At 44.8% G+C, this 26,292-nt stretch overlaps 1 protein-coding gene across 1 annotated transcript; it reads left to right on the forward strand.

Moving 5' to 3' along the window:
• Window positions 1–26,292, forward strand: LOC141441958 (influenza virus NS1A-binding protein homolog B-like; the record flags this gene model as incomplete). Its single annotated transcript, XM_074106846.1, has 13 exons — window positions 1–192; window positions 391–441; window positions 14,598–14,911; window positions 15,270–15,509; window positions 16,977–17,129; window positions 18,605–18,712; window positions 19,607–19,870; window positions 20,013–20,116; window positions 20,543–20,739; window positions 21,530–21,662; window positions 23,310–23,488; window positions 24,889–25,034; window positions 26,149–26,292. Coding segments are annotated over exons 2-13 (2,016 nt in total), but the record flags the coding sequence as incomplete, so codon positions are not given.

A 26,292-nucleotide genomic window follows, 5' to 3' on the forward strand; every position in this document is an offset into this window, starting at 1 on the left:
GAGCTGTCAAGTTCGCGTCAACTGTCAAAACAAGTTCGCGAGGTGCGGTCGGTGGTTGTTGGCGTAGCGTCGCAACAAGCGCAAGAGAAGCAACAGGGAGCACCACGGCGCGGTTATGAGTGCAGCCTGACGCGGCATTTGCAAGCTCCGAGCAACGCGCTACCTCCGCGCCTAATTAAAAACACGCATCAGGTGGGTTTGTTTACCTCCTTCGCGCCATGTGACCGAGTGCGCCGCGCGACCTTCGCACGGCGTGCTCCTTACGTATCCCTATCTAAGTAGTGACGAGAAAGAGACGAGCGCCGCCGCACCTCGACGCGGCAAGTGCTGGTGTAATCCAGTTAGTGTGGAGGACGCGGACTGCACGTATAACGCAGTTTTTCTGTGCAGGATCTACCGCGTACACCATGCGAGGCGCCGCGGAGTGCACCAACGGCTACGGTGAGTGTCCCTTTGTGTACTACCTCGATTATTTGCTATTATGCGCCGTTCTCTCATTAAAAGCAGCTTAATAGGTCAAGTTGTAATTAAGTTATGATTTCAATGTCAAGTTGTTCTGGGAAGGAATGTCAGGAAGCCAACTTAGTGTATGCATGTAATTGTTAATTGCTTTAGTTAAAACTACCTATGGTGATGTTTATATCAACTTAGGTTTTTAAACAATGCACTGCTCTAAGTTATTGATTTCAAAGTAAATATTATCAATCAAGGAAAAGCGTTTATAAGTTTTTGATTGGTACTTTTCTCTGGCTTAACTGGGCTTAGTTTTATCAATTAAATGAAACTTATTCAAACCGATAAGATTGTTTAGTTAAATGAGAACTGTAGAAGGTTTGAAAGGATTTCTATAGTAGTTAAACATGGTCCATTCAAGTTTGTTTATATTTGCGTAGGGTAAACCATACAGTAATTGGCTACGCTACAGTATTAGTAGTATTTATTCCTTTCTTCTCACTGTGCATAAATTACTGTTCGCCTATCTTTAAGTTTTCCTTTCCTGTTTAGGTTAGGCTTTGTACTCTTTTGTTTTGTTGTTTTCTTTTTGTATTATTTTTGTACAATAAAGTATTTACATACATACATTCATACAGTAATTGCCCACTTGAATTCAATCAAAAACGTACAAAGAAAAGTGGTGATAAATCATAACAAATATCATGCTAATTATAATAATTTAGTCGCTTTTATCATTAAATTATTTGTATTATTGTTGTTTCATTTAAAAATATCAAGTGGGCAATTACTGTAACGTGGCCAATTACTGTATGGTTTACCCTATATAAATTGCAAGAAAATCATAACACTAACACCTTAGACCTAGAAATTAATTTTTTGTAGGAGAATACACTTATCATGTTTTAACATATGGTATCTAGAAGGGAGCACAACAGTTGCTAAGTTAAGCATAAAGCAAACTGCCATATTTCTTTGCTTGAAACAGAGCCTGATGTAAGGGGTGGGCAAGCCGGGCATTTGCCCCGTGTGGCAAAATATGAGGGTTGACAAAATTGACTTATTCCAATCCTCCAATCTAGCCATTAGCCATCCACCACCCACCATTAGTGTAAAAAGAGGGCGAAAAATATCCCGGAGCAGCTAAATAGCTAATGGGGCTGGGCTTGAAATATATGTTTCATTACACAGTCCCTTGTCACCGGGATATTTTTACGCAGCAAACTGGAAAGTTCCTATGGCATGCAGAATAAGTTCTGGCTACAACCAGTTGTCTTAGATATTTTGTGATTCACCCATTTTACAACTTCTTGGACCAGGGTCGGTAAACTTTTGACTGAGGCGAATGGGTCAAAAGTTGTAGTTTAAAGATTGTCCTGATTTTATATTTTGTAATTTGCTATAATGTATTTGGATAATTTCTGGGGTAAAAAACATATTCTGTTTAGTCCAGCAGTTAGATTATCAGAAAATATTGTACTGAAAATATTTTTTTTAACCCCCCACGCAAAAACGTGGGATGTTATAAGTTTGGCCATTATGTGTGTCTGTTTCTTGTCAACAAACAAAAAAGTTGTAAAACCCCCGACATTGACACTTCAAAGTTCAATATCTCAAAAACGGCTGAACCGATTTTGATAAAACATGTCTTACGGACCATCGCTAGAAAACTTGCTTTCAAATAAAAAAAACGCATTCAAATTGGTTCACCTGTTTAAGAGGTACGGTGCCACAGACAGACAGACAGACACACATAGCGGTCAAACTTGTTACACCCCTCTTTTTGCGTCGGGGGTTAAAAAATGACAAAGATAGGGCCCATGGCGTCACGCGGAACTTTAACTGGCCACTGTATCTCCATCATTTTTTTGATTGAAAAAAAAAAGATGTCCTATATTTTTTAATAATCAGATTGACCAATTAGTGAGAATTTTTATAGGACAATGCTTATTGTATACGATTGATTCGGGCGCTACTTTGCGAAACTACAGCTGAAAATAAACAAAAATTACCAACATACTAGTACAATGTGGTATAATTTAAAATAATAAGGAAATCAATTTGGCTTCTACCAAAGGCATAGCAAATTCCTTGTGATATAATACACACACACTAGAGTAATCTGTATGAACCGTTTATGTATGAGTACCAAGTACCACCAATTGAAGCAATTGAGTTGTACGGAGTTTTTGCAGGACTGAGAGATACGACTTCTGAATGGACAATAAATATTTAATGTTCATTTAGTTCTTATTTTCTTTGTATTGCTTTACAAGGCATGGCTTTGAGTAAGATAACATTGGTCATATATCGTAGGGTAATAATTATACATGATTATTTTTATGTGCAGTGAACTGCAAAAATAAGTATCTATTCTAACCACTCAAAAATATGTTACTACGGCCTTATTGCGTCGGAATAAGAGTCTGTGGTACTTATTTTTGAAACTTTGAATAAGTTCATATTTTTACACTGACTGTACTATCAAAATATGTGATCCACTGTACTTACCAATAAAAAAAAATATATCTTTTTGTGGGAGTTGATAGTAAGTAGACAAACCTTGGTGGCCTAGTGGTTTGGCCTTTAGCTTTTCAAGCAGAGGATCATTGGTTCAAATGCTCCATACACCATTAAACAAACATAGGAATAATCGAAGCTAAAAGAAGATAAATAAAGAAAACTATTTGTCATGGTTCATTTAGGACCCTAAGTCGTGCTTGAATTATTGTCAAATTGTAATGCCACAGGTTATGTTATGTACAACCTGAATTTTTCTAGGCAATGGAACGTGGCTGGCTCACTGTGACGTCATCCAGTGTATTTCGTAAAAAAAATATAAAAAATTAAATACTCATCCAAATTCAAAAACAATGAAAAAGGTATCTTAAAATATCCTATTATTTCCAAAAATAAAATAAAAACTATAGGTTATTTTTTTTGCTGCATCCCAATTGCCGTGAAGACCTACGGGCCAAGCCCTCTCATTCTTGGGACGCCTGTGCCCAGCAGTGGGACGTAAATAGGCTGTGATGATGACCCAATAAAATAAACTGCGTTTTTTTTAAGAAACTTATGTTATATCCATTCCCCCCAGCCTATATACGTCCCACTGCTGGGCACAAGCCTCCTCTCAGAACAAGAGGGTTTAGCCCGTAGTTCCCACGCGGGCCCAGTGCGGATTGGGAACTTCGCACGCACCATTGAATCGCTTCACAGGTTTGTGCAGGTTTCCTCGCGATGTTTTCCTTCACCGCAAAGCTCGTCGTAAATTTCAAATGTAATTCTGCACATGAATTTCGAAAAACTCAGAGGTGCGAGCCGGGGTTCGAACCCACGACCGCGCGACCCTCTGCTTGAGAGGCGATAGGTCAAACCACTAGGCCAGTACGGCTTGTTATATCCATTATATTAAATATATTGACCCGGGTAACTCATATCTTAAATCGAGTTTAGCCTGACATATTTTGGGTTAATCCGTAGCCCTACCTCTTCGTTCTACTGATTAGCCCGAAACATGTCAGGCTAAACTCGAATTAAGATGTGAGTTATCTGGGTTGATATTTAATATGAGTGAGTCTCACAGTAGTTTCATGTTCAAAATATCAATATCCATTATATGATTAAACATCCCCTTTATTGCCGTTTAATATTGTGCTATTTGTGCTAGTTTATATAATTGGTCGATACACGAAATTGGGCAGAATATGTATTACTTTAAGTGCCCTTTCATTATTGAGTAGATACTTAAATTAATAAGTTATTATTTATAGAGAGCAGCCGTCTTTTGCAGTAATTTAGTTTGAAATACCACCTGTACAGTCCGAGTACTAGATTTAGCTTTAGCTGAGATGTATTCTGCAGTTTTACAGCATTTAAAATGCACTAAACATAGAGACGTCATCCAGTATTTCAGTTTCATGACCACCCAAGTATTCTTGTGTTAGTGAGTCAACATGGAACCGTTTCACGGTAAATTGTTTAACGAATGCTTTATTGCATGCCAATGCTGACCAAGGAAATCATTATGTATGTTATGTAAGCCTGAATGGCAATGTGTCGGGTCGCGTTGAGTCGTAAGCATCGGTTTCATACATTTAGTATGTGACTTGTTTCGAAACACGAGGGTTGCCCTTAAAAATGGGTAAGCCGTACGAGGAGTATTGTGGTCAGGGTTGGAAATTATTAAGATAATTATGTTTATTGATATTTATCCCGTAGTTATCGGATACACATTACACACCATGGAATTTACGCATAATATCACATAGGTGACAACATGTCATGTTACCATTGATAATTATAAGTCCGTAATTATCGTGGAGAGCCGTGGTGGCCTAGTGGTTTGACCTATCGCCTCTCAAACAGAGGGTCGTGGGTTCAAACCCCGGCTCGCACCTCTGAGTTTTTCCAAATTCATGTGCGGAATTACATTTGGAATTTACCACGAGCTATGCGGTGAAGGAAAACATCGTGAGGAAACCTGTACAAACCTGCGAAGCAATTCAATGGTGCGTGCGAAGTTCCCAATCCGTACTGGGCCCGCGTGGGAACTATGGCCCAAGCCCTCTTGTTCTGAGAGGAGGCCTGTGCCCAGCAGTGGGACGTATATAGGCTGGGATGAGAATTATCGTAATTGTCGTTGATAATTATCTCGTACAACCCTGTTTCTGGTGTCTCTATCTCTATTCTCTTCTTCTACAATTGCTCGTGTAAAGGTATTAGTACCTGGGCGATCGAGCTTTGCTCGGGCTTAAACTTGATAAGAAACCTTTTGCCAGAGATAAGACCAAGCTAGAACGATTTTTCATCCCCGAAAACCCCCCGTTGGAGCCCTTTCCGAGATCCCCGCGAAATATATACAAGAATTGCTCGTTTAAAGATATAAGAGATATAGATTAGATAGATACTAGTTTGCATTTACTTGGACACTGATCTCATAATATTTTAACAATGAATTACTCTCTCATAACATAAAATAAAAATAAAAAACATAAAATTAACTAAAACGGTCTTCCTCTTCCAAAGGCAGCGCAGCGCGGGGCATTGTGCCTAAGACGCTAGCGGCGTTGCCTCGTTGCACTGCAAGGCTCAGTCTTGGGGCGAAGAAAAAGCCTGCTCTTTGGTCGCCAGATATGCCGATTAGTTTGTCCGACACTTCTTTCATAATTTTTTTTGTGTCGGACGACTGTAATTTATTTAGATTGATGTGTATCAGAATCTCGGAAACGGCTCCAACGATTTCGATGAAATTTGGTGTGTGGGGGTTTTCGAGGATGACAAATCGATCTAGCTTCGTCTTATCTCTGGGAAAACGCGTATTTTCGAGCTTTAGCCGAACAAATCTCGGTCGCCTTGGTACTGTTAATTTATATACCGTGCGACATTTGACTTTTCCTCATTCCGGACCGTTATCATCCGGTTCTTTATAGTACGTAAGTGCCCTTTAGCCGCGTATCCACTAGAGGCAGCCTCGGCCGAGCGGCTGCCTCGCTCCGAGGCCGCGCAAGTGGGACGCTGCCAAAGGCACGGCTCAGACTGAGGCTCCTTTGAGCACGGCCAAAAAACCGACAAAATATGGCTCGGCTCGCGGTGCTCGGCCTGAGGCTGCTCTAATGGATACGCGGCTTTAGTAGCCTTTTACGACACTCACGGGAAGAGATGGGTCCGTCTGTCCTATTCTAAAGCCAGGCGCGTGAAAAGCTCGCAAGGTCTAATCCATCGGACGAGTGTAGCTTAGCACGTGGGCGTTGCGAAAAACACGTCACACAGGAAACTACTCACTAAAACCTTATCACTATATTAATTTATACAATATTAAAAATATCGCAAGTCAAACATAGCCGCGCCACAGCGTTACAATCCATACAGAGGGGCTGCTACGAAATTCGAAAATCGAAGTACGTGTCGTACCGTCCCGCTGACGCTAATCATTATTTAATATGAGTGAGAGGGACGGTACGATACGAACTTCGATTTTCGAATTTCGTAGTAGCCCTTCAGTAGAGAAAGAATGTACCTGCGTAGAGGAACGGCAGCAGCAGGGCTACTACGAAACTCGAAGTTCGTGTCGTGCGGTCCCTCCGACACTTATACTATTTACGTCCACTTGCAGGCTTTTTAATCTAGGTTTAAATGGTCTTAAGTCCTGTCAGATCCATACAAGAACTGTCAGTTTAAGACTTAAATCGAGATTTAAAAAAGCCTACAAGACGTCGTTAATACGAGAGCGAGAGGGACGGTACGATACGAACTTCGAGTTTCGTAGTAGCCCTGCTGGGATCTCACGGGATGGTGGACGACGTGGAATGTGGATTGCGTTTAGTTTATGTGCAGTCAAGTGCAAAGATATCGACGAGACGGCCAAAGTTACAAAAAGACGTTTATAACCTAACCTAAACATTAAAAAGTTGGAAAACCCCCGAAATGCCACTTCAATTAAAGTTCAATATCTCAAAAACAGCTAAACCGATTTTGATAAAACATGTCTAAGAACCATCGCTTGAAACCCTGCTTTCAAATAAAAAGAAACCGCATACAAATCGGTTCACCGTTTAATAGCTACGGTGCCACAGAAAGACACGCAGACGCACATAGCGGTCAAACTTATAACGCCCCTCTTTTTGCGTCGGGGGTTAAAATATGTATACACGACCTTAATATTAAGTGCATAATAGTCGTGTATATTTACATATTTTGTAACTTTGGCCGTGTCGATATCTTTGCACTTGACTGTACCTACAGTCGAACCATTTAAATCCTGACCCACTGTAGAACGTTTTCACAGTAAGTGTCATAATAAATAAAATTCCAAAAAATATTATAAATGAAACGGATACAAAATTCAGATCTATTGTCAAGGAGACATTAATATCAAAGGCGTATTATAAAGTTAATGATTATATCATGGACAGGGATATTTGGAAATAATTCCGATCCGCATTAGCGATCCCTTCAAATAGCGAACCTACTGTGTTAAAAATAAAGTTGTGTTAAATACTTGTGATGTATACATATCATTAATAATATTGTAAATCTGTTTTAAAAAAATATATATACCTCGTTGAGTTTCTTGCCGGATTATTCTCAGCAGAGGTTTTTCCGAACCGGTGGTAGATTTTTTTTGACATTCATAAGTGCTTGTTATAGCCTAAATTGAATAAAGATATTTTGACTTTGACTTTGACGAAATTCCCTTGTCAAGCAATGCGAAAAGGTTCCACAGTGGGTCACGATTCAGTTGGTTCGAGTGTACTTAAATGTTCGAGCTGATTTTGTTGATCACTGCAATGATTTCCATTTATTTGTGAGAAGCAATATTTTAGGAGTTCTGAGACGTGGGGCTCACGATGGGCCTCATGAGGAAGCTCAAAGTCACTCAGAGGGCTATGGAGAGGAGAGGTCTCGGAGTTTCTCTGCGGGATAGAATCAGAAATGATGATATCCGCAGTAGAACTAAGGTTACCGACATAGCCCGAAGAATTGCGAAACTGAAGTGGCAGTGGGCGGGGCACATTGTTCGCAGGACTGATGGCCGATGGGGTCAGAAGGTTCTCAAATGGCGGCCGCGGACCGAGAGACGAGCTGTCGGTAGGCCTCCAACAAGACGGAGCGACGACCTGGTTAAGATCGCGGGATCGCGTTGGATGCGGAAAGCACAAGACCAGTCAGAGTGGAGAGCTTGGGGGAGGCCTATGTCCAGCAGTGGACGTCTTTCGGCTGACATGATGATGATGATGATGAATATTTTAGGGAAATTCTTTAAGGTATTAGTGTTATTGGAAAGTGGAATTTAAAGCGTGGCCATGCTCATGTTTTCTTAAAATTTTCATGATAGTTTGTTTATCCTAATTAAATTACATAGCTAAATTTACTTACTACTACGTAATTACATAGCTAATTACGTAGATAATAGTTAGTGTTTAGTGTGTAGTGTTTAGTTTTGTAACTAAGGGACCCCATACATCCCTGTATTATTAATATTATTTTTTTGTATTTTTTTTATTTAATTGTATACTGTAGTTTTTAGAAAGAGTAGAGTAGAAAAAACGACTTTCTGCCAAGTTTCTTGCGGCGCATTCTTCTTGGGAGTTTAAAAAAAATTACGTGTAAAAGTGCCCATTGCGGCCTATTTACTGAATAAATGATTTGAAATTTGAATTTGAATAAATAACTAAAAAAATAATTCCATTAATGTATCTTATTTATCTTTTTTGACCACCATTGCACATAGCGACTGACAGCGTACATTACATGGCGGTGTTGTCGGGCATCGCATGTGTTTCTCTACTGTACGGATTGTAACACTGTGACCGAGCTATCGTTAATTTTGCAATAAAAAGGATTAGAGCGTCGTGTGACCAATAAATAACTAATTCAAACCAGCGTCTGGCCTTCGACTTCACAAATAAACTCGCCGTTTGTTCTAGTTTGCGAGAATAAATGACGCAAAACGCATTATCTGCTCATCTTTGTGAATGATAAGCGTGATATATGGTAGCGCAAGCGCAGGTAGCTGCGTTATACTAGCTGCCTGTAGTTAGACTAGCCTGTTGCCCGCGACTTCGCGTAGAATTCGTTTATCGCTATCCCGCAGGAACGCAACTTTCCGGGGTAAATACTATCCCATGACCTTATCAGAGACTCAAACTCTGTATACCGAATTTCATCTAAATCGGTTCAGCGGCTTAGACTTGAAGAGGTAACAAACAAACAGACTTGGAATCTTTCGCATTTATAATATTGGTGGATATGGATATACAGTACAAAGACTTTATTGTACACTAGAAATAGTAAGCGATACAGAAAACAGATATACAGAGAGAAAATTACAAGGTAAGCAATAGGCGGCCTAAAAAAAAGATAAAAGAAAAGAAAAAAAAATACAAAAAATTTAAATAATCCATAAAAAAAGATATCCATATCTGGTATCTATGTTTTAATCTTTTTATGAACCACTCAACTCGACTTATGGCTGGTCTGTTGGCTAGCTATGCGGCAAAAAACCTATGGTACTGGTTTGGTGGAGCGCTATGAATGCCGAGGTCTTTCGCCGAGTTCGCTGACCGCTCTCGTTGCGGTTTACACTGATACTTATGTCATCACAAGACGCTTGCGCTGGGCTTTATTAGGTAACTAATACGTTGTCATATGAGGTGAACTGGTCAAGTGGGTATGAGACTCACTCGAGGTTTCCGTACTTTGCAAGAAAGAGTTTAAAAGTTAATGATTTTAAAAGACCTATCCAACAATACCCCACATCGCACTAAAAATGGCACCCTTTACGTCTATGGGAGGTACTTACCCTAAACTTTTTACCTTATTCTACCACTTTTTCGACATAATTGCCAAAAGAATCCATGCAAATTTCCACTTTCCTAGCACTAATTGTCTTTACGGACGGACAAACAGACAGTACACTTTAAAGTTTATTCGACATGTGTATCCTGCCCGTCCTAACCTACGGTGCACAAACATGGTCCCTGACTGAAAGTCAAAAGTACAAACTTAAGGTTTGCCAAAGAGCGATACAGCGTAGCATATTAGGTGTGAAACTGGAAACAGATGGACAGAATCCGGAACACCACGCTGCGCTCAAAAACACGCATAACCCACGTTGGGAAAAAGACTGCTAAGTTAAAATGGGACTGGGCTGGACACGTCTGTCGCATGCACCCACAAAGGTGGGCTCGCACAGTTACTTGGTGGGTGCCGGAGAACGGCCAGCGACATAGAGGCAGACCGAGAAGGAGTTGGCGGGACGATCTGGACACGTACGCAAAGGACTGGCCTGACATTGCGTCAGAACGGGAGTTGTGGAGGTCAAGAGGGGAGGCCTCTGCCCAGCAGTGGGACACTATACAGGCTATTTAAAAAAATAAAAGTTAGCAGCAATGTAAAGCAAAATGTTTAATATTTGTAGCGTGACAGGCGACGTCAGTTGGGTTCTAGCATGGAGTACATTGATAATAGTATTTAATTTGTATGAAAAAGGAAAAATCTAAAGACTCCATTATTTTTAAAAGACGCTGAACTAACGTTGTTCAGTTTGACGAGTACGATCTATGTTTTAAATATTTGCTCGTATTACAGGCCACATCCTTGCAACTTTACAGCTTTCTAGTATAATCTAGTACTAACAGCCTCTATCTAAGCCGCGGACGGACACGAACCGACGGACGTCACATGACTAAAACTATAAGAGTATGCTAGCTCTGTGAGGTGAGGACTATTAACTCTTCAGAATTTAGAACCCCCTCTAGATAAAACGTCTATTGAGAGTTGACAACATACCAGAAACAAAGCTATCTTAATCGGAACAAGGTCTTAACAATTCAATCGAGTGTATTTATCTTGACTTGCATATTCTTCTTATTTGTTTTTAAACTCTTTTGTTATTTACTATTTCCGCCGTCGACTTGCTATCGCACTGATAACGTGTCTGTATACTATAGCTATATTATCGAAAATACAAACTGAAACATAGATGCACAGAAAAACCAGAAAAAGAGACCAGCGCTGGGAATCGAACCCAGCTAGTAGTAGGTAGTAGCTAGTGTTGCTGCTTATGTGTCTAAATAAGAAACAAACAAGCTGAGATATGTGGTGCATAGGAGGAATTTGTGTTTGTACACCTGCCCAGTGGTGGTGTAGGGGTATGGCACGCAGCACGGAATGCTGAGGACCTGGGTTCGATTCCCAGCGCTGGTCTCTTTTTCTGGTTTTTATGTGCATATGTTTCAGTTTGTATTTTCGATATGGATTTTACGGGATGACAGTAAAAGTAACAAAATTTGGAGTTCAAATAAAAAATACAAAAAGACTTCAAAAACCAATCTTAATTTATAGCTATATTAATTAAACGAGCCATCTATTTTATTGAAGGATCATGTCGCGAAACGCAAAGAATGAACCTTGTAGTTGTAGCCGAATAATTGAGTTCCGAGCGAAGCAAAGAAATGAGTTCAATTGGGACGACCTCGACCTTCGTGCAAAGTCGCATAGCGGGCTAAATTTCCACAAGGAACAATGAATCTTTAGTTCTTTACATTTATGTTTACGCGGCGAGCTATCGATCTGTGTAATGTGTACCTACGATAATTCCGTCTGGCTTATCGATGTCACGTGAATGGTGGGCGGACGCTGGCTGTGACAGTGACAGCTAAATGCGCGCGAAACGTGTCCCGTCGGGTTGCCAGTAGAGGTGGGTAAATCCGGATCTGAAGATTCAAAAGAGTCAGATGCTTTAGCGGATCCGCTTCCCCTATTGACTGCTTTCAAATCTTATCGACTCCAAGAAGTTACTAACTCCGACCAAACTATTGGATCGAGGGACTCGCGATCGGCGACTCAGCAGCACTCAATTCACTTTCGTTCAATCACTTCGGATCGGATCGTATATGTGCCGTCCTGCTCACGCTAATAGCATTTATTACTAGAAGAACAGGGATAGCATGATACCAATTTCACAACTGCTCCCCGGAGCTGGTTCGCCCAAGTGACTCACGATTCAAAAGAGTCATTAGGACGAATCGGTACTTCAGCAGGGCTACTTCGAAACTCAAAGTTCGTGTCGTGCGGTCCCTCTGACACTTATACTATTTAATACGAGAGCGAGAGGGACGGTACGATACGAACTTCGAGTTTCGAGTTTCGTAGTAGCCATGCAGTACCTCAGTACCGAACCGAGCCGGATCGGCCATAGACAAACTAATAATCGCTTGAATGAACCGGAGTCAATAAAGGAGTCAGAGTACCTAGATAAGCGGATTCGGTACCGATACCAGAGCTGGATTTAGTGAATCAGAATTTTGATAAAATTTACAGTCAGCGAGAAAATCGACAGATTTGACTTTTTTTTAAATGCCAATCAGTCCTATTTCTATCAAGGATTAAAACACTCCTTGAGACCAACTAAGGTTAGAGTACTAGAACACCCACAAATCAAAGAAAACTTTTTCCATACAGTTCGTAGGGTACCTACTAATTTGCAAAGTGAAACTTTCGCATGATGTTTTTTTACGAATATGAATCCTTTATGCTTAAAGAAAATTAAACAGTATGTAGACAACTAAAATCTGAACATTTTAACTACAGTTAGTGTCTTAACCCAGTATTGCTGCCCCATACTTTCCACCCTGTATACACAGGGACTTTCAGACTTTCATACTTATATAGATAAAATACATACTTAAATACATAATTAACATCCAAGACCAGAGAACAAACATTCGTATTATTCATACAAATATCTGCCCAGGCCGGGAATCGAACCCGGGACCTCAAGCTTCACATACATAATAGGATACGTTTTATCCCGAACAAAATAATGTTGCAGGCGAAGTCGCGGGCAACAGCTAGTTAAATGTTCATCCCAGCCTATATACGACCTACTGCTGGGCACAGGCCTCCTCTCAGAGCAAGAGAGTTAAATGTTACCTCTGGCCAACTGCGGTTTGATTTTTTATTACTTAGGAAAATATCGTGTCAATCTTGTAATTGACAAGATTTCATATTTTGAACACCTGTAAATTACTACAGGAATCGAAAGAGTTTTGCCTCCTGAATGTGGGAAAATATTTATTATAATTTATTTCTCCTTATTTAAAAAAATACAAAAAAAATATATCTGAATTTGCCAAAACTACCACAGAATTATATGTTTCCTTTGCCTTTTACACCAGAAAAAGGAGCTGTCTAAATTTTTGACAACGTCAACGTCAGATTTACGTGATCTTGTTTTTTAAATAGAGACTAGACAAAAGTAATGGATCTATTGTGTGGTAGTTTTAGGAGGCTGGTTAAAATGCACACAATATAAATCTTTAAAAATTGTCTTATATCTCTAGTAGGGGTTTCCTTTGTCATTGGCACTTTATGATTTCTTTCCGCCGATTCGATCGACACAAAATGCGAACCTTTTCGAACTGTCTAAGAGTTAATTTTCATATGTACAGTCGAACCATTTCGTTCCCGAGTAAGTGTCATAATAAATTTTTTCTGTCAAGCATTGGATGTCACTGTGACTTTTTCTACGGATAGGTTCCATCGTGACCCACCGTAGAACCTTTTCGTAGAAAACGTCATAGTGACATCGCATTGCTTGATAAGGGTATTGATACTATTGATTATGACAATTACTGTGAGAGCGTTCTACAGAGGGTCAGGAATCAAATGGGTCGACCGTACTTTAGTAATTTACGGCCGGTTCTGCATGACTGTATGTGTCGCATAGACGTATAAGTAGTTAGTGCCACGAGAGTTGAGGTGGACACACAGCATCATGAAGAACTGATTGCATAAAAGGAGAATGAATTAAATGAATGAGTGAATGACAAAATACCTCTGTCATTACATGACACGTTCTTGTATGCGTGACCTCAACTCTGGTGGCACTACCTTATACTTTTTAGTAGGGAAGCAAGGTTTATTATTGTAGTTCATAAGTCTTTACGTCTAATCCATTTTGCGTTTGTCCTTGTTCACTTCACTTGAGTAGTGAGACGTCGGATATCGCCGTATCTGGTAACAAGTGCAACGTAATAAGAGCTGATCGCGCAATGAGAAGGTGCACTTAGGCTGCCTGTCCACTGGAGCGGAGCGAAGCAGCTGAGCGGTGAGCGAGATAAAAATCCGTCAATAGAATTGCATAAAATCTCCCTCTTCAGTGGATAGGGAGTTGTTATAGCCTAAAAATTCATACAAATCCGGGAAGAGAGGTGGGAAAGCGGGGCGGGGAAACGAGCGCGAGCGGTTAGCGCTTAGGGAAAAACAGTTCGGAACTCCGCTTCGAATTACCTTCTTGCTCCGCTCCGTTATCTAGCTTTGCGCCTATGGACTGGACCACTGGACAGACATAATCCGCAACTCCTCCCCACATTACGCTCAGTAATTATTAAAGTGAGTGTGTTTGTTTGTTACGGTTTCACGCTTAATTACTCAACCGATGACGATGATGATTTATTTGGCATAGAAAAAAACTACAAATAAAAAAACCTATAACATTATAAAACTATTGTGTAACTACATTTACAGCAAATAAAATTTCATTTCATTAATTTAGAAATAGTACGAATCTGAGAAGGAAATAGGATAGTTTTTATCCCGGAAAATTGTGTGAGTGAGACGCATCCTTGTTATTGCAGGCAGCACATCGCCGGAGCGGGGCTCAGGCAGCGACAGCGAGGACGAGGACGCGTCCGGGGGGGCGGGCTCCGGCACAGAGGGGGCCGGGGAGATCCTAGTCGAGGACGCGACGTTGCCAGCCCGCGCGCTGGCCTCGCTGAACGCGCTGCGCAAGTCGCGACAGCACTATGACGTGTTGCTGGTCGCGGGCGGGGAGACGCCGGCGCACCGCGCCGTGCTGGCCGCCGCCTCGCCGTACTTGTTGGAGGCGCTGGCTGACGCGGCCGGCGGCAGCGGGGGCGCGCCGCCGCTGCATAGGGTGCAGGGGGTCGAGGTGAGACTAGAGACAGCATTTTTTTTACCTAATCCGATTTCACCTTGATCGCGTATGCTACAGTAGCTTCATGTATCGATCGTCTATTTTTATATACTTAAGCTTAAGATATATTGTAAGTCGTACATCTCGATGTTAAAAAAAATACAGCATATTATTTTTTTTTTTTACATCGAACGTCTACTTATACATATACCAGCCAGTATTTTTAATCGCATTGTACTTCGATCGCATATTTTTTTTGCTTTAGATTTTTGCCTGCAGGGCATATGCATGCAACTATGCTCTTGTTAATATTTTTCTACTGTGCGAAGCGCGTGTGTGGTGAGCCTCAGGTGGTTAATATTCGTGTGTTTAGGCTGGCGCGTTGCGCGCGCTAGTGGAATGGGCGTACACGGGCCGTCTGTGCGCGGCGTCGGGCGCGGCGGCGCGCGCGCTGTACGAGGCGGCGTGGCGGCTGCGCATGGAGGCGGCGCGCGCCGCGCTGGCCGAGCGGCTGGTCGCGCGCGCCGCGCCCTCCGCCGCGCTGGACCTGCGCGCGCTGCCCGACCTCGCGCCGCGCCTCAGGCACCATCTGGACACGCTCATAGCGGACCACGTGAGTGAGCACCCCCCCGCCCCCCGCCCTCCGCGCGCTCGACCTGCGCGCGCTGCCCGACCTCGCGCCGCGCCTCAGGCACTCTGGACACGCTCATAGCGGACCACGTGAGTGAGACCCCCCGCCCCCCGCCCTCCGCCGCGCTCGACCTGCGCGCGCTGCCCCGACCTCGCGCCGCGGCCTCAGGCACCATCTGGACACGCTCATAGCGGACCACGTGAGTGACCCCCCCGCCCCCCGCCCTCCGCCGCGCTCGACCTGCGCGCGCTGCCCGACCTCGCGCCGCGCCTCAGGCACCATCTGGACACGCTCATAGCGGACCACGTGAGTGAGACCCCCCCGCCCCCCGCCTCCGCCGCGCTCGACCTGCGCGCGCTGCCCGACCTCGCGGCCGCGCCTCAGGCACCATCTGGACACGCTCATAGCGGACCACGTGAGTGAGACCCCCCGCCCCCCGCCCTCCGCCGCGCTCGACCTGCGCGCGCTGCCCGACCTCGCGCCGCGCCTCAGGGCACCATCTGGACACGCTCATAGCGGACCACGTGAGTGAGACCCCCCCCGCCCCCCGCCCTCCGCCGCGCTGGACCTGCGCGCGCTGCCCGACCTCGCGCCGCGCCTCAGGCACCATCTGGACACGCTCATAGCGGACCACGTGAGTGAGACCCCCCCCCGCCCCGCCCTCCGCCGCCGCTCGACCTGCGCGCGCTGCCCGACCTCGCGCCGCGCCTCAGGCACCATCTGGACACGCTCATAGCGGACCACGTGAGTGAGACCCCCCCGCCCCCCGCCCTCCGCCGCGCTCGACCTGCGCGCGCTGCCCGACCTCGCGCCGCGCCTCAGGCACCATCTGGACACGCTCATAGCGGACCACGTGAGTGAGACCCCCCCGCCCCCCGCCCTCCGCCGCGCTCGACCTGCGCGCGCTGCCCGACCTCGCGCCGCGCCTCAGGCACCATCTGGACACGCTCATAGCGGACCACGTGAGTGAGACCCCCCCCGCCCCCCGCCCTCCGCCGCGCTGGACCTGCGCGCGCTGCCCGACCTCGCGCCGCGCCTCAGGCACCATCTGGACACGCTCATAGCGGACCACGTGAGTGAGATAGATAAAATAGTCCCGGCTCATCATATCGCTTGTTATAAACCAGCACTGATGTTCCGCCGAGCCACAGAAGACCTGTGGCGCGGCGCTGAAAAAATGGCGGTCACCGTAATGACGCGCGAACGCTAGGCCAGAAAGCGCGCAAAGGACGCGCGTATCAAAAACGCGCGTTGTCAGCGCGTAAAAATAACGTGTGGAAGGTCCCTAAATTGTGAAGAATGTACTATCCAGTTTGTAGACCATATAAAAAATTACCTGGTAAAAGCCGCGGGTTCACCGCTTCCAACCGAAGCAACTGGAGGCCTAACGACTGGTACTCGTATGATGACGAGACCTGTACTCGTATTAACAGAGCCGTTCGTCCTCAGTTCTCTGAGATCTGCGCGAGCGGCGCGCTGGCGACGCTGCCGAGCGTCACGATCGAGCTGCTGCGCGAGAGCAGCGCCGAGGACGGCAGCGAGACGCCGCGCGCCGTCGCCGACGCGGCGCTCGTCTGGCTCCGGGACCGGCACATCGATCACGTATGACGTTGCTTTTTTTCCCCTTGTTACTTGGAGATAACCATGGCCAAATAACTGGTTACCTGTGAAGATTTGTTTTCCTCAGAGATTATTTTGTTTTCCTCGCGGATACTGTTAAAAAATGGGCGTTTTGTGTTTTTTTTTTTTCACACAGTATGGGCGTGCGTGACAAAACTTGAGTCATGAAATTTTTAATGAAAAAATGGGGACATTTTTTTAAACGATCGGAATCGAATGTGCTCTGGATTCTGAGTAGGAAAAACGATATTTTTCCAAAATTTCAGAAAAAAAATAATGGGTACTTACACTTTTTTTTTTAAAACGCCCAAATACAGTTTGTAAGTAAAATAAAATATTAAGAGATAACTAGTTCGAAAATACAAACTGAGACATGGATGCACAGAAAAACCATGAAAAAGAGACCAGCGCTGGGAAACGAACCCAGGTCCTCAGCAATCCGTGCTGCGTGCTATAACCCCTACACCACCGCTGGACAGGAATTTAGACACGAATTTTCCTATGCATACATATCTCAGGTTGCTTATTTCTACTACGCTACTTATGCAGCAGCACTAGCGACATCTATGTTTTCGCTCTCATCGAGAGACGTCACATTCTATCGGAACCAACCGCTCACCCAGACAAAAGATGTCGCTACTAAGCATCAAATATGATTGGTTATTTGGAGTCTTTCCCAGCGCTGGTCTCTTTTTTCTGGTTTTTCTGTGCATCCATGTCTCAGTTTGTATTTTCGATATGGTTTCACGGGATACCGTAAAAGTAACAAATTTGGAGTTGAAATAAAAAATACAAAAAGACTCCAAATAACCAATCATAGATAACTAGTTATCTAAGAAGAAAAAAATCTTCACAGGTAGCCAGTTCTCTGGTTGTGGTGATCTCCAAGAAATAAGGGTCTTTTATGTTTTTTATTTGACCTTAACCCATTCAGTGTCATTGAAGCCCATCAGCGTCACGGTGGACCCTACTTATGCGTTGACGCCGATGGACGATGGGCGTCCAATTTGAATATTTCATGATATATTCTGAACAGAGAGTTATCTGTGGAGTAAGCCAATTTGACTTTTAAGCAAATATACGTATTTTTTTATACAAATATCTGCTCTAACCGGGGATGAGCCATTATTCGAGCTAATAGCTATTTATATATTAAGTAAATTAACGTGGGCACACTTTTGTTGACATGGTAGAAGATTCTGTTACAAATTCCAGGTTATCTAGTAGAAGTACATTGTGTAGTCTTAAAAATAATCGAAAATGCAGTCTACAGTCCCTACAGTACAAGACAGAACAGTAAAAGATGTGGTCACGAAAATTGAGGCGTTTGAAACTTGAAACACTCGAATCGCTCAAGCTTTCTAACCACTATAGGCTCTCCAGTCGTCATTGCTTAGCTATTAATTATCTCCTGTACTACGATTCAACTAACTTCAAGAGCTGGTTCCTGCCCCCAGCTGGAGGAGCTCTGTTCCCGCACGCACCTTCTGTTCGTGGACAGCGGCGGCGAGCTGCGCGACTGCGGGGAGCTGCCGGCCGCCCGGGGGGACGCGCCTGAACTGCAGGTACGGAGGCTACAAACTCTTTTCATTGCCTTCTTTTGGGTCAGTATCACTTCGTCCAAAAAGAGTTGGTCTAAGTAGCAAGTGGTCTAGAAAGTTCCCCGAATGTCTAGCCAGTCTCCGTCCGTCCGTGGTTCATCAATTTTAATTCTACGGTTTAAACTTTCCCTTCCACTCTCGTATCCTACTTTCAATGTCTTTTTTTTATTCTTATCTTTTTCATTTACATGTAGGTACTGTGGCGTGGGCTATACAGCCAACTAGTATTTTAGTCTCGTAACTATTTTTGTGTTTGTTTTGCGTGACTTTCCTTAATTTCACTTTTCTGTGGCCCGGCGGAAGACCAGTGCTGAGCTGGGACCTTTTCATAGCGGCAACACTTCTTATTATTTTTTTTCTAACTTGTTTAATGTGTCATTACTGTTATAAATAAATTATTTTCTTCTTTCTTTTTTTACTTATATGTATTATGCGAAAGTTTGTCTGTGTGTGTGTATGTCTGTGTGTGTGTGTGTGTGTGTGTGTGTGTGTGTGTGTGTGTGTGTGTGGGCGGGCTCGGGCGGGCGGGTTTATCGGGCAGGCGGGCGTGCGTGCGTGCGTGCGTGTGTGTATGCTACTTCTTTACTTATATGTATTATATGTATTACTTATATGTATTATGCGAAAGTTTGTCTGTGTGTGTGTATGTCTGTGTCTGTGTCTGTGTGTGTGTGTGTGTGTGTGGGCGGGCTCGGGCGGGCGGGTTTATCGGGCAGGCGGGCGTGCGTGCGTGCGTGCGTGTGTGTATGCTACCGCTGGGTTTAGTCTTGAAATTTTGGACAGTTGATCTTAACTCAACCTCAATGAAGACCACGATATAAATCTTGTCTACATTCGTTATATTTGTGTGTGTTTTAGGAGTATCGTCGCGAGGCGGCGGCGCGGCGTCGCCGGGAGCCGTCCGCGGCGCCGCGCGGGCTGGCGCTGGCCACCGACGAGCTGGGCGCCCGGGAGCGCGCGCGCGGCGCCGGCGGGGACTGCGCCGTGCTGGCGGCCGCGCCCGCCGGCCCGCGGGCCACGCAGGCGCTGCTGGCGCTGCGCGGCCGGCTGCTGGGCGCGCGCGTCGTGTGGCGCCCCGCCGGCGGACCCGTCGCGCGCGGCGGCAAGCTGGGACACACGCAGGTACCACGCGCGCGCCACGAACATCATTCTTGCAAGCAAACATCAAATGAGCGACGAGCGACTGCATGTGGCCGCAGCCTTAGGAATACTGTTGGCCTATGGCACCGTGGACAGCGAGTGTTTAATTTCCAATTGTTGCCAGGACGCGCCGCCGGAGCCGGAGGGCGAGCGGCGCGCTGAACTAGCGGGTGGCCGCTGCGCGCACGGCGCCGCCGCGCTCGGCTCCACTCTGCTCGTCTGTGGCGGGTATGTCTCACATGAACTGACACTTAATCACTTATATTTAGTGAACTATAACTCGGATAACTCACGTCTTAATAAATCGAGAGCTCGACATGTTTCAGGCTAACCGGTAGCCTTTCTTCTCGGAGCAGACGCCAAAAAATACACTGTTCTGAATTTGTTACCTTAAGCCGGGTCTCCGTCTCCACCTGAGCGAGCCGCCGCACTGATTTTGTTAGACGTAGGGTTCAAAATCGTTACTTAAAATGGCTGCCTTGCTCAGTGAAAACCCCGCTTTATAAATTGTCTTCCGACATTTCTATTTCACATTTTCAACTGCTCAAAAGTTGACTGGAAGAGCTTAACGATGAGACCTCATATTGTTTACCTCTTTAAGTTGATAAGGGAGATTGCGGGTTGTGCTGATGGACCCCCCCCTGCCCCCCTTAGGTACGACCGCGCGCGCGTGCTCCGCGGCTGCGAGGCGTACGACCCGCAGCGCAACGCGTGGTCGCCGCGCGCGGACATGCGCCGTGCGCGCGCGCGCTTCCCCGCCGCCAGGCTCGCGGACAGGGTCTACGCCATCGGCGGCAGCGACGGACACGTCGAGCTGGACAGTGTGGACGCCTTCGAGGATGACGACAAAGGTAATAAACCCTTTGGGGATATCCATTTACGTCACACATTAAGGCTGCGCAAAGATGTGAGATGATGTGCGAGAAATATGTTTTGCACGACATTGCTCTAAAATGTGGCCATAGATAACCTAAATCCAGTACACAAAACTGCTTACATTTATGGCTCGCAAACACGACAACAATGTAGCACGTGACGGTAACAGGTCGTATCCATATATGTATTTTATAGTACGATACGACTTTTTCGAATGTATTTCAGAATAATTTTCTTGGCCTGCTAAAACGAATATTGGACCAATGAAAATTAATCGTCTACTGCATGTGAAAGTAAATTAATCAATGAAAACGCGTCATTCTATGCACAAACCTGTTTTTTCAAGTTTTGCCAAAAAAACAGGTTAGGACCATTTATCCATTAAAATTAAAATTGAATGAGATAAAACAATTTTGCGAAATACTTCCCACGGAAAACGAAATATTGGAAAAAATACCACTGGGAAATTATGGGAATGGGATAATTGCCACCAAAAAAACTATTTTCGGAAATGATGATACCTCCTCTACGAACGCACATACGCATACTCACATCTCAGGGTGATACCACACCAACCGATCGATGATGGCGTGGAACAGTCGGTTGATAATCGATGGATGATGGAAGGGAACAGTTGACATCGATCGGTAATTGCTCGATTAGTGTATCCGTCGATCAGTCAAAGCTACCACACTGATGATCGATCGATCGATTAGTGTGGCAACACCCTCACGAGGCCCACTGAGCTTAAGGTCCTCCCCCCAGGCGGCAGATGGCAGGCGTGCCCGCCGCTGCCGGGCGCGCGCTCGCACGCGGCCGCCGCAGCGCACGAGGACAGCGGTCTGCTCTACGTGCTGGGCGGCTGGGCCGCCGGACGCAGCCTCAAGGCCGTGCATCGGTGAGTCACTGTCTTCTAGAAACTACTCCAACCTTAATGATCGCCCGGGTCTCATCCAGGTTTGATCCGCGTGAAAGGGAGAACACACCCGACACCCACGGGACCATGGCCATCACGATGGTCAGCTATCACCTCCACCGCTAACTCCCCGTCCCCCAGGCGGCAGATGACAGGCGTGAGTCGGTGAGGCGCTGTTTCTTATAGACTACCTACTCCAGCCCTGATGATCGTTCACCGGGTCCCACCCAGCTAGTGTTACCATATGGGAAAATGAATGTCCTGATAAATCCTGACATCACCCTAAAAGGTTAAGGGGCTGTTTCATCATCCATTGATTCGTTTTAACTGACGGTTAAATGTGATGCCGTCCCTATTCGAACAAAACAAATAGAGACGGCATCACATTTAACCGTCAGTTAACACTAATCAATGGATGGCGAAATGGCCCCTGAATTCGTCTCGTAAACATGGCGCATGCAACTGTGCCGAAATATCGAGCTTCTCTAAAATCATGGTACGCGGAACGAAACGCGAATTTAAATCATATTTTATTACTTGAGCGTTTATATTCGTACATACCTGATGAGCTGGAAACGTTGCATTCTTGTTAGTTTTTCTTGAATATTCCATAAAAATTGAATAAAAATTTAAAAATGTGGTCTATAAGAATTTTTCTTAATGTATAAGTTAACTAACGACCCGCCCCGGCTTCGCACGGGCAAAGTAAAAAAAAAAACGGCCAAGTGCGAGTCGGTCTCTCGTACGAAGGATTCCGTACCTATAAAACATTAGAGATTAGCATAAAACGGCAAAAAACCACGTTTGCTGTATGGGAGCCCACCTTAAATATTTATTTTATTTAAATTATTTATTTTTAGTCTACATTTATACAAATAAATATTCTGTGAATATTTCAAGCAACTACCTGTTGCCGTTATTAATATCGAGCAAAAAAATCGCGTTTTTTGTATTTATTTGTACTGTTTTTAGTATTTGTTGTTATAGCGGTTAAATACATCATCTGTGAAAGTTTCCTCTGTCAAGCTATCACGATTCATAAGATACAATGCATGCGATGAACTTTTTTACACTTTGAGCAGTTATATACATTATTGTAGTTTTAGTACGGAACCCTAATTTTGTCTGTTAATAAATATAGCCTATGGCACTTTGGAATAATTGTACTGGACCGATTTTAAAAATTCTTTCACTATTAGAATGTCAAATTATTAATTATCCAGTAGTTTTTGAGTTAATTCGTAACAATAATCCAAAGCTTTCCTTTTTATAATATTAGTATAGATGTGTCTACTGCAATAATTATTTGTGATAGACTTTTATTTTCTTTAAAAAACATTTGTTCGCTTTTAAAGAATATAAAAGTCTATCACGAATAATAATTGGAGTAGACACATTAACTTATATATTAAGAAGAGTTCTATCAGACCACATTTTTAATTTTCATTAAATTTTTATGGAATAATCGAGAAAAACTAACAAAAATGCAACGTTGCCAGCTCAGCAGATGACTCCTTGAGTAGTTGGTACTCATGGGCAGTGGCGATCATTTCCCATCAGATGACCCGCTTGTTCGTTTTCCTCCCTCACAATAAAAAAAATAACAAAAAATTGTTTATCTGTTGTTAGGTTTTCTCCGTGTGACGGCACGTGGAGGGACGTGTCGTCGCTGACGACGGGCCGGTCGCAGTGCGCGGCGGTGGTGTGGCGCGGCGCGCTGTGGGCGCTCGGCGGCTGCGACGCGTGGCGCTGTCTCGCCTCCACCGAGACGCTCGCGCTGCCCGACGCCGACGCCGGCTGGACGCCCGGTCAGTGCCAGTGCCATGCCAGCGTCAAACTGGACCTTTTTAATGATTGTGTTTTTGGAGTCTTTTTGTATTTTTTATTTCAACTCCAAATTTGTTACTTTTACGGGTATCCCGTGAAACCATATCGAAAATACAAACTGAGACATGGATCACGTGTCAAGATTCCTGTCCAGCAGTGGTGTAGGGGTTATAGCACGCAGCACGGATTGCTGAGGACCAATCATCAATATTACTTTGACACAACCCCTGTCACGGACGTCAACAAAGTATAGTGAAAGGTTAACAAATCTGCGCTGTGAACAAATTTTGTGCGTCGTTTTGATGTAAGAAACAGGCAGTCTATAGATAGACGACCGGATGGCCCAGTGATTAGAGAACCGGACTACGAAGCTTGAGGTTCCGGGTTCGATTCCCGGCCGGGGCAGATATTTGTATGAACAATACGAATGTTTGTTCTCGGGCCTTGGATTTTTAATATGTATGTAAGTATGTATTTATTTGTATGTATGTAAGTATATATCCATAGTACAAGCTTTGCTTAGTTGGGGACTAGGTCAATTTTGGTGTCAAGTGTCTAAAAAAAAAGAAGATGTTGACGATTGAATCCAATGCGGCTAACTAGCATTTTGTGAAACCGTATCAAAGATGGCAGCAGTATTTCATACACAGGCAATAGCTGAGGCCGTATTTGTCTACCGCGCTGACTTTCGCGATTGTATTCACCATCTCTTTCTACCCTCATCTTATACTGTGTGACAGAAAGAAGTTGTGATAACGATTTGGATTCCAAGTGTGTTAGTGCCAGTACAGACGGACTGCATTCCAACTGCAACGTAACCGCAACTGCCGACTGCCCATGCATTTTACGTTGCAGTTCGATTGCAGTCGGCACAACTGCACTCTGACTGCAAATGAAAGACGACATTCGGCAGTTACGTTGCAGCTGGAATGCAGTCCGTCTACACTGGCCGTCTACAATAAGGCCTCTTTTCTGACGTGAATACCAGGCAGCTTTTGCTGGAGACTCTATGGTAGAGATGAAGTTCAGATTGGCTAGATCGGAGTGTTTTTTAGGGTTCCGTACCCAAAAGGTAAAAACGGAAACCCTATTACTAAGACCTCGCTGTCCGTCCGTCCGTCTGTCACCAGGCTGTCTCTCATGAACCGTGATAGTAAGACAGTGAAAATTTTTACATGTTATGTATAACTGTGACCGCTATAACAAAAAATACAAAAAACAGAATAAAATTAATATTCAAGGGGGGCTCCCATACAACAAACGTGTTTCTTTTTTGCTAATGTTGTATAGATAATGGTACGGAACCCTGCGTGCGCGGGTCCGACTCGCACTTAGCCGTTTCTTTTTACAGGGCTGTCTGTAATGGTATGTCATTGAGCAGGTCCTCCGCTGCCGAGCGCGCGGCGCTCCATGGGGGGCTGCGCGTGGCGCGGGCGTCTGGTGCTGGCGGGGGGCTCCGACGGCGCCGCCAGCTTGCGCCGCGTCGACTGGCTGCTGCCCGGGGACGCGCCCGGCCTCGCCTGGCAGGTGAGTCTCTCTCTCTCTCGTCAAATTTAATCTACCCAATGCTGAGTAAAGGTCTCTTCCATTTTAGACCATTCTGTGCGGTCCTGAGTTTTCCGCATCCAGTCCTTCCCAGGCGCTCGCACCTAATCGTTCGTCCATCTTGCTGGCTGCCTCCCCACATTCCTGAACCCCTTTCGTGGTCTCCACTCCAACAACTTTTTGCCCCATCTTCCATCGAACCTACGGCAAATATGGCCCGCCCACTTCCACTTCCTAGAGGATATAGTTTTAGCTATGTCAGTTAGTCCCGTTCTTTTACGTATTTTGGTGTTCCGGACGTGATCGCGTAGAGAAATCCCCAACATAGCTCTTTCCATAGACCTATGGGAGACTTGTAGTCGATGGACGAGCTGCCGAGCTGGCGGGTGAGTGCGGTGCGGGGGATTATTAATATGAAGCACTGACAGTTCGGATGCAACTGGATTTGAAGTGGCTAATATGGGAAAAAGGTTCCCGAATGGCGACCACGAGCTAGAAGAATCTTCCGAGAAGGCGAAGGAACTCGGTCGGAAAACATCACTAAGGGCCTGCCCACATCTTTGCGGGTTGCCGTAGCATTATGCTGAGTGGGGCCCTCTTTATACTAGTCGATGTTAACCTTAACCTTATATTCTTTCCCTCTTTAATACCTCTTTTTCCTACTTTAATGTGTATTGAATAATTGAATATGTTTAAATAAATGTTTTTCTCTCATCTATCGACGCGGAATCGGCTTTAGACGACCAAAAAATGCTTTATGTCTACGCAACAAGGGTGAAAAGATGTCGTCCCGTCGGTAAACGTAGTTCGCGTCGGCCGAGCAGATCGACGTCTTTTTCGCTCTTATTGCGTGGGCATAAAGAGTTTTTTGACCGGCGATATGTTTGGTGAGACCCTTACCCCCTTATTCATAAAACTTAACAAGCCTATGTTAACTAACAAATGCTTTGTCCCTTTCTAACAAATACAAATGTTGAAGTGACAGATAAGGACAAACGAATTTTAGCGCATTTTAACTAAAATAGGTTTGATTGTCGTTTATGAATAAGGGGGTTAAGCTGCATTCTCGTGGTGACGCGTGTGTCCCTCCCAACAGGCGGGCCCGCCGCTGCGGCGCGCGCGCGCCGGTCTGGGGCTGGCGGAGCTGGAGGGCGCGCTGTACGCGGGGGGGCTTCTCGGGGCGCGCGAGTTCCTGGCCTGCGTCGAGTGGCTGCCCAGCCCGGAGGCCGAGTGGACCGCG

This window comes from Choristoneura fumiferana, chromosome 24, assembly GCF_025370935.1.
Source record: "Choristoneura fumiferana chromosome 24, NRCan_CFum_1, whole genome shotgun sequence".
Taxonomy (NCBI): domain Eukaryota; kingdom Metazoa; phylum Arthropoda; class Insecta; order Lepidoptera; family Tortricidae; genus Choristoneura; species Choristoneura fumiferana.